This window comes from Boleophthalmus pectinirostris, unplaced genomic scaffold (genome assembly GCF_026225935.1).
Source record: "Boleophthalmus pectinirostris isolate CB_2022bp ecotype Guang Dong unplaced genomic scaffold, ASM2622593v1 HiC_scaffold_2438, whole genome shotgun sequence".
NCBI lineage: Eukaryota > Metazoa > Chordata > Actinopteri > Gobiiformes > Gobiidae > Boleophthalmus > Boleophthalmus pectinirostris.
The window spans coordinates 1-9,579 of NW_026571227.1; the positions used below are offsets into that span (position 1 = coordinate 1).

The 9,579-nt window shown below is 40.9% G+C and overlaps 1 protein-coding gene and 1 pseudogene across 1 annotated transcript; one reads left to right on the forward strand and one right to left on the reverse strand.

Moving 5' to 3' along the window:
- The first annotated feature begins 348 nt into the window (after positions 1–348).
- On the forward strand, positions 349–2,387 carry LOC129410817 (coiled-coil domain-containing protein 106-like; annotated as a pseudogene).
- Positions 2,388–2,640: 253 nt separating this feature from the next.
- On the reverse strand, positions 2,641–5,875 carry LOC129410818 (uncharacterized protein K02A2.6-like). Its single transcript, XM_055159706.1, has 2 exons — positions 3,688–5,875; positions 2,641–3,079 (listed from the first exon to the last, which is right to left on the reverse strand). Exon 1 carries the CDS (start codon positions 5,834–5,836, stop codon positions 3,911–3,913), a length of 1,926 nt encoding a protein of 641 aa, XP_055015681.1. The 5' UTR covers positions 5,837–5,875; the 3' UTR covers positions 2,641–3,079; positions 3,688–3,910.
- Positions 5,876–9,579: the final 3,704 nt, after the last annotated feature.

Here is a 9,579-nt window from a genome sequence, read left to right on the forward strand (position 1 = left end):
TCGCTATATTTTGTTGCTCTATTTCAGCTCAAATGTTACAAAGAGCTAAACAAAATTTGACAAAACTACATAGTATCCCTACCAAATTCCTCACAGACATTTTATCACAACCTTCAGATTGAAAGTCTTACTCAAAAGATCAACTTAATGGATGTTCTGCTGTTGCTGTTTCTTGTGTTTTGACATATCACTCATTGCCATGAAACAGTAGCCCAGGTAGTTTGAAGTGGTTGTAATTATATTATAATTGCAATGTTATTGTTATGTTGGTATATCAAGTCGTCATTAGTACTGGACAGAAATGAAAAAAAATAAAATAAAATCTCTGTGCATGTGTATATGTGTCTTTCATTGTGGGTCCAATGAGATACTGTAGAACTTTCTACATTTTATTGATAATAACCTATTTCTTTTTGTTAGATGTGTCCATGGCTCCAACAGCTCGGCTGGCGACAACAAATATGGCTCGTGAATTGGAGCTGTGCAAGATGAGGATGGAGTGGCAAAATGACAAAATTGAGGAGCTCACCACAGAACGAGACTACCTTAAAGAACAACTTGCAGCAGGTCTGTCTCACAACACAGTAGTTTAGTTCAAGTATGGTATTATTCTTTGATGTACAGTGCACCTGTACACTACACTGCACTGACCTAGGCCCTGGGGGGGGTTCAGTGTGGCAATGTGTTACTGCTCTTTTACCATAAGAGCAGAAACACATTGCCACAATTAAATATAATAACACAACATTTATTATAATCCGACCATTAAGAAACAGAAATTGCCTATTCTAGCTCAGGATTTAATGCATGCAGATTTTACATGTGTTCTGTTCCATTCCTTGTGTATTTTTTTTTACAGCTCTTAAGAGGAATCCTGATGCCACTAGTACAGTGGGGAGCAGTAGCACAAGGGCGGGCAGTATCTCAGGGGAGAGCTGTATTCAGGCATCTTCTTCTTCAGATACCTCAGTGGACAATAGCGCTGAGTCATCTGACACATCCTCATCAGAGGAGAACAAAAAGGAAGAAGGGGAAGAAGAAGGCGAAGAAGGGGAAGACAGTGAAGAAGGAAAAGAGAGAATCAAAATACATGCAAAGAGGTAAAACAATAATTTCAATCTTACCTCTTTTTTTTTTTTTCAGTTTATTCCTACTGAGCTCTTCTGAATGTTGAATTCTCCAGGCTGGCTCTTCCTTTGTGATGTGACATTGTCAGTCTATGGGCTAGGAGGGGTCCACATGTCCACTTTACTACAGTGTATAGAAATGCACTGTACTGTTATTTGAAATGTTATTATGACATTGCATGCAGGGCAGTGCACTTTAATGAAAAAAACAGAAAAGCAGTCAGAGAGCGCAGACCTCCGCCAAGGACTACAGTCCCCCTCATATTAATTGTGTTTTCCATAAATATTTGTCTCGTATCTTTCAATTTGGAATATGAAAGAGGATCCCATTGTCCATCCCTGAGTCAAATTTCATGGGGTTTGGTCAATAATTAACCGAGATATTGAGAAACAAAATTTTTGGCCCCATTTACCACAATGTTAACTAAAATTTCAAAGTGATCCAGAATCCAGGATTTCTTCCGGATCATCCCCAAAATGAAATCAGTTCTTCCTTTTCACATTTCCAACAAATCCTGAAAATTTCATCAAAATCGGTCCATAACTTTTTGAGTTATGTTGCTAAAAGACAAACAAACAAACAGACAAACAAACAAACAAACAAACAGACAAACAACAAACAGACAACAAACAAACAAACAAACAAACAGACAAACAGACAAACAAACAGACAAACAAACAAACAGACAAACAGACAAACAGACAAACAAACAAACAAACAAACAAACAAACAAACAGACAAACAAACAAACAAACAAACAAACAGACAAACAAACAGACAAACAAACAAACAGACAAACGCCGGCAAAAACATAACCTCCTTGGCGGAGGTAAAAATATTAACACTTTTTGAGAGAGTAAAAAATCTCATTGAAAATTAATGATGGATCTTTAGAATCTGTGCTGAAATATATCTGCTAAATCTAAATTTTACTGTGTAAATTGCAGCGCAGAACCCTGATCAAGTCATAGAAAGGTACAAGAAGATCCTTCACCTTTACAAGAAGCTGGGGACCATGTCTGGTGCGTTCAAGCGTGTCGGTATTGATCCGCAATACCATTGTGCAAAATGCTCCCATTGCAGAGCTCGTCATTGTGGCTCCAGACACCTACAATGAGGTGGTGAAAAATTCTGGAATGAAAAAATTAAGCGACATTGCAGCTGAGTGTTTGGCCAAAGTTCAGGCAGATCAGGAGCTGGCCGACAGAGTAGCCCTGTTCAAAACTAAACAGAAACTTCTTCCAATAAAAAAGAAGTGATGCAGCACACACAAACTTTTTTTTCTTTTTTTTTTTCATTTATTTCAGTTCAGTAAGTTCTTGGAATGTGTCCTTTTGAAAAGTTCATACGAAAAAATGGATTTTTTGGTTAAAGTTTTTTTTAAAAATTTACACTTTATTATTTTTATTTTATGTGTTAAGACTAGTGAGATGTGCAATGGATGTAATGTAAACAGAAGAACCAGATTTGAGGAGGAGCTTGTGATAGATGACAGAAAACAACACAAATAGATCTGATTTAAAGATAATTATATTAATATTGTACAATGAATAACAAAAATTGTGGCAAAAGACCACACAATAACACAAATAAGACTTCTTTTTAAATGTCCTTTGCTTTGTTCTTTTGTCTGAACGCAAATCCTTGGTTTCTCTCAGTTTTTTACTTCGAAATCCTTTTTTTTTTTAAAGTTTCCTTGGGAACGCAAACGCAAAAAGTTCAATGCTTGTGGAGACGCAAACGCAAACGCAAATGTTCATTCCTTTGTTTGGAGATGCAAAACGAAACGCAAATGTTTATTCCTTTTGTTTTAAAAGTTCATAATCCAACTTAGGAGGAGAAGGGAGGAGGGGAAAAAAAAACAATCCTACCAGGTCTGTAGGTTCAGATATAGCTCGCCACCTCTGGAGTAGAGGAATCATTGATTTTGGGAGGGGGAAAAAAACCTGACCTATAAAACAGAGGTCACAGGAAAAAACCCATAAATAGTTTGACACAATTCATTATTCAATATTCAAATATACAAATTAGCTAATTTTATCATTTCATTCCATCAATTAATCAAACTTAATATTTCATAATTCATTGTTCATAAATCATATTTCAAACTTAATATTTCATTGTTCATGAATTCATAATTCACATTTCATAAATTATAATTCATAGTTCATAGTTTATAGTTGCGCAACAATATAATAATAAAAACTCCATAATTCATTCTTTTTACCCAAATGTGACTCAGTGCGTTGAGTGACAGGGCTGGCAGCCAATTAGATGAATGGAGCACACTCATTAGCCCTTATTAACTTAAAAAACTCGTAATCAAAATAATCAATCGAGCTTTCCTTCATACAGTTCATAAATTAATCTATCTACTTGAAGTAGACTTAAATAATATTACTTGATAATGCAATATTATAAAGTTTGGGACAACAAACAACTGAAAAGTTCGTCGCGGCAAATGCGGAAGTGCCGTTTTTATTTCATTAAACTTTTTTGAGGCTTCTTTCGTTACATCGGACAATGCGGTCTTGTAAATAAAGTCTTTAGTTGACTCACCATTGAGTTTGGCAATTTTCAGTTGTGATTTGATGAGTTTATTGAGCGGTGTTTCTGTCGTTTCTGCCAGTCCAAGCCGGAGCAGGAAGTGAGTGACAAGATGCCGCGGCGACATTTAAACACAGCGCCTCTTGTGGCAGAGCGAGTGAAATGATGGTATTGGATGGCAGAGTGATTGAATGGGCAGTATATGAGACGTGGGCTACAGGGTCCCCCCCTGACCTCATGTACGTCCCTGTACATGGGCTGATGGTTGGCCAGAGGACGAGATGTCGTGATCTGTCACTGCCAGAAACAGAGCCTTTCCAAGTCCTTCGAAGATCGTTTGCATGCTTTTCAGAATTGGCTGGCCCAATTGCTGATATTGAAATCTGTCTGGTGGTCGTCTGGTTCTAGTGGGACGTTGTTCTGTTTCGTCGACAGGTGATGACAAGTCAGAGTTAGGTTCGTGTAAGCTGCTGTCAATTTCAGGTTCAGGTTGAGCAGCCTCATCAATGTCATGCACCGGATCGGAATGTATAGACAGTTCTGGCAACAAAGCAGGTTCAGGGCTTCCTAGAGGTTCGTGTTCTAATGTTTCAGGTGGTTGCGGATCAAGATTTTCGGAACTGGTTGGAGCAAAGATTTCAGGTGAACTGGGAAGTGTCACAGTGGTAGAAAATCGAACTGGTTCAGTAACAGGTTCAGGGTACCATCTTGCAATCTGTTCATCGTCAGAGGAATGATCAATGTCAGAATCTTCAGGTGGTAAAGGAGGTGTTACAGGTTTTGCCACAGGCACAGGCTGTACATTGGAGGTAACAGGTATGCAGCCACAAGGTAAAAGCAAGTCTCGATGCAGAGTTCTTAGTGGCTTTTCTGCATCCTCAGGTTTCACAGTATAAACTGGTAAGTTGCCTGACTTCTTTACCACCACATACACCTGAGACTCCCATTTATCCGCGATTTTGTGTTTCCCCCTCAACTTGACATTTCGCACAAGAACACGATCCCCAACATCGAGTGTAGATGCTTTGATGTTTGTATCAAAACGTGTTTTGTTTTTTTGCATGATTTTTTCTGCATTTTCAGCTGCCAGTTGGTAGCTCTTTTTCAATGTAGATTTCAGTTTTTGGACATATTCTGAGTGATTCAAGGAAGGTTTGATGACTGGTAAACCGAAAACAAGGTCTATTGGAAGTCGTGGTTGTCGACCAAACATTAACTCGTATGGTGTGAAGCCGGTGGTATCATTTTGTGTACAATTGTACGCATGGACAAGTGGCTTTACAAAGTCCTTCCAGTGGGTTTTTTCTTGTACTGTTAGGGTTCCGAGCATGTCAAGTAAAGTTCGATTAAATCTTTCAACTGGATTGCTGCGTGGGTGATATGGAGTTGTTCTGGTTTTGGTGATTCCAGCCAGTGTACAGAGTTCTTTGATTGTTTTGGATTCAAAATCTGGTCCTTGATCGCTGTGTATTTTTTCAGGGAAACCGTAATGTACAAAAAAATTGTCCCAGAGAGCTTTTGCAACTGTTTTAGCTTTTTGATTTGGGGTGGGTATGGCAAGGGCATATTTGGTGAAGTGATCAGTGATGACCAAAATATCTTTGACGTTGCTTTTGTCTGGTTCAAGAGTCAGGAAATCAATACAGATGAGTTCAAGGGGATGTGAGGTTTTGATGTTGATCAGTGGTGCAGCTTTCTGTGGCGGTGCTTTGCGTTTTACGCACCTTTCACACATCTTAACTTTGGCTTGGACATCATGAGCCATGCGAGGCCAGTAGAATCGGTTCCTCGCCAAATCCAAGGTTCGATCAATGCCCATGTGCCCCATCTTGTCATGCAAGTTGAAAAGAACATCCGTGCGACACTCCTGGGGTAGCACAAGTTGGTAATGTAGCTGGTCGCCAAGTTGCCTCCTTCGAACTAGGACATTATTTTGGAGCTCCAATCGATTTAGGTCCCGTAGAAGAAGTGGCAGCTCTGGTAACTGTTCTCTCAAGAGAGGGGGTGGTGATATGCCAGTTTCCAACTGTGATATGACGTGGCTCAGAATTGGGTCAGCACGTTGTTTTTTAGCCATCTCAGCTGGACTCAGCTGAGGAACCAGAGGTAAGGCAAACTGTTCGTCTTCAGAGTAACTGTCTGGAATACTGTTGGTGGACATGGACAAAGAATGGATAAGGGCGTAATCAGGAGCACTACAGACTAGCTGTCTCTCTCTGAAAGTGCTCGGACGGTACATTGGTCTATGTTTATGACATTAGGACTTTCAAGATGCTGCTCAGCGAATCGGAGTATTCTTTCCTTTTCTTTCTCTGATACAAAGTCTGCTTTGAGGTCACCATGAGGTCTGCGGGAAAGACCATCCGCATCCACATTTTGCCGGCCTGTCCGGTAAATGATTTTAAATGAGTAGGTGGACAGAGCAGACAACCAGCGATAGCCTGTAGCATCAAGTTTTGCCGAAGTGAGTAAGTAGGTTAAGGGATTGCTGTCGGTTACAATGGTGAAAGTAGTGCCATATAGATAGTCGCTGAATTTTTCTGTAACTGCCCACTTCAGGGCAAGAAATTCAAGCTTGTGGGCTGGATATTTGGACTCACTACGGGATAGGCCCCTGCTGGCATAAGCAATCACTCGTTCTTTTCCGTCTTGTTCTTGATATAATATGGCACCTAGTCCTGTTGAACTAGCATCTGTATGTAAAAGGTAAGGTTTTGATAGATCAGCAAAGGCGAGAACGGGTGCGGAGGTAAGTTTTTCTTTTATTGTTTCGAATGCTTGTTGACAGGAAGATGTCCAGCGGTTCCCCAATGGGTCTTTTGGATTGAAATAGTTTTCAGGTCTCACAAATGGCTTTTTTGTTTTCTGCGAAGGTGGGTATCCAGATGTTAGTTGGTGTAATGGTTGTACGATTTTGGAATATCCTTGAACAAATCTTCGGTAATAACCACAAAATCCGAGAAATGATCGCAATTCTTTCAGATTCTTTGGGACAGGCCATGATCTTAATGCCTGTAACTTTTCTGGATCTGTCTCAACCCCATTCTGGGACACAACATGTCCAAGGTAGCGTACGGAGTTCTGAAAGAAGGTGCACTTTTCAACAGAGAGCTTTAAGCCAAAATCCTTAAGGCGGTTAAGAACTCTCATGAGTCGCTCCTCATGTTGCTCCAAAGTAGGCGCAAAAACAATTAGGTCATCTATAAAGACGAGCACCTCTTTTAGATTCATTTCACCGACACACTTTTCCATCAAGCGCTGAAACGTAGACGGAGCATTGGTAACTCCTTGGGGCATCCGGTTAAATTCCCAGAACCCAAGTGGGCACACAAAAGCAGTTTTGCACTTATCCTGTTCTTCCATCTCTATCTGATAATATCCAGATTTTAAGTCCAAAACTGAGAACCACTGGGACCCTGAAAGTGCGGTGAACGTGTCCTCAAGCTTAGGAAGTGCATAAGCATCCTTTATGGTCTGTAAGTTGAGCTTCCGGTAATCTATACAGAGCCTGACGCTTCCGTTCTTTTTTCTTACCACCACAATGGGTGAAGCAAAAGGTGAGTCGGATTCTCTGATGACTTTAGAATCAAACAACTCTTGAAGATGTTGCCGAACTGCGTCAAGATCTTGTGGGTGTATGGGTCGTGGTCTCTGTTTAAACGGTGTGGGGTCAGTAAGCTTTATTTGATGCTTTACCCTGTCAGTTCTGCCAAAATCCAAGTCATGTTTAGCAAAGACCTCAGGGATGCTATTGAGTTTATTGATGATTCTGGCTTTCCATTCAGGTGTGAGTGCAGGGTTGTCCAACTTATAATCAAACAACGGTGTAGGTGAGGTGTTTGTCGTTTGTGAGTTGGTTTGGATGGCACAAGCAGTTGACTGGAAAACACTGATTTCGGCAAGCAAAGCACGAGGAGGTAAGGTAACATCATGGTTGGATTCATTTGTGACAGGAACTGGCAAGAAAACGGGGTGCTGCTGGGTTGGAAAATCAACAAGACAAGTCTGGATCATTAGACCACCAGGTAAGTAAAAGGATGTAGGGTGTTCAATCATTACTGCTTTTTCATTAGTGATTAAGTGTGACACAGCAATGCCTTCTAACACCATGGTCTGCCCGGCAGGTACCGTTTGTGCAGTGTGGCTATGAAGTTTCACCAGTCCATGATGTTCTTTCTGATTGGATTTGTGTCTTTGTTCTAAAATATTGAGTACAGTGCGGTAACCAAAAGGAACAGGTCGAAAACCAGGACTTTGTTGGCTATGGACAGCATAGACAATGTCCAAAGTGTTAGTTCCAATGAGAACAAGGGACTGATGAGAGGGTTTAAGATCTGGCACCACCAAAGCTAAAGTGGAAATGTCAATGGGCGTGCCCAGGAAATCTGGCGGAAAGGTAATGTCCAAGTTAATATAGCCCAGATAAGGGACTGATGAGCCATTAGCTCCCTCCACTTCAAGGAGTTCATCCAGAGGTCTGAGTGTGTGCTCTGATAAAAATGTATTGTAGATAGACTCTGGTATTGTGGTGACCTGTGATCCTGTATCCAGTAGACAGTTAAATGGAGTATTTTTGATAGTGACACGAGCTGTACATTTTGTTCCAACAAGCCCTCGTGGCAGGGATATGAAATGTTTCTGAGTTCCAAAATTGGGACACTTTGTGAAAGCAGCCTCTGCTTGCCCCACAGGAGAGACTGAGTTTAGTTTAACAATTTCTGTTTATTATTTTGATCCCATTGTGCCTGTTTTTGAGCCAACTTAGCTTTCTTTTGCTGTACAAGTGCTGGATTAGGGGGTTTGTTGCAATTTGAAACAATGTGTCCATCCTCACCACACTTATAACAGAATCCAGGTCTTGGACGGCTGTTTGTATTTTGAGTTTTTCCAAGTGTATTGTATTCTTTGCCGTAAGTATTTTTGGATTTCTGATTTGTTTGAGCAAGAAGTGTTGCCATCTGCTTTTGCAACATGTCCATTTGTTTCTTGAGTTGTGTGAGAGAGATAGTATCTGGATCGTTACTATGGCTGTAGGGACAAGCACCTTGAGAGAGAAGGGTGGCACGCTGCTTGGAACCAATGTGTTTTTTCATCAGACCTTCTTTTGTTGACTGCCTATCCTCTTCGGTTCTCAACAGATAAAGCAGTTCAGAGAAAGGTGGTGGTCGTTCTTTCTTTTGTTCCAGCTGCAGCTTATTGATAATGCCATTGTCCCAGCACCCTCTACAGAACTGTTTCAATAAATATTTGTCAACATCAGCTGCTGTGACACCACCACGCTGGACAACTGTATTCAAAGTTAACAGCAACCGCTGCAGATAGCTGGAAGGTTTTTCTCCAGGATCTTGCAGAGTATTCAAAAACTGTGCGAATAATTCCTCCCCATCCTGCACTGTGGAATATGCTGAATCCAATATTCGCAGATAGAGTGAAGGCAGGGCATCAGGTTTCAACCCTTTGACAACGTCGGCTGCTGGGGATAAGAGGCTCTCCAAAATTTTCCGGGTAACATGAAGTGGAGGTAGATTCACATCCGCCAGTAACAGTTCTACATGTGCTCTCCATGTTTCATAATCACTTTCATGTGGGGGTTTTGGTATCTTGCCTGAGAAAGAGCGGAGTTTTAAGGTGGGCATAGAGAGTGATGCACATTCTTCAGTTTTTAATACATGCTCCACAACCATTTTTTGAATTTGAGGTGGATTTATGTCTGCTTCAGAAAGTCTGAGTGGAATTTGATGTTTAAACTCCCCCTGCTGGCCAGGCAAGGGAGGTTCAGGTTCCACTCTTTGTGCAATTTCCTCTCCACCAGTTGCAGTATCCAAGTGCTCACTTATTTGTGACATGAGATCTTGAAGCACAATTTCAAATTTTTGTCCACTCCGTCGTGCAAGCTGTTTGATT

Bases quoted from the DNA above. Each gene is read 5' to 3' on its own strand.
- LOC129410818 (XM_055159706.1), bottom strand. From the start codon at position 5,836: ATGTCCACCAACAGTATTCCAGACAGTTACTCTGAAGACGAACAGTTT.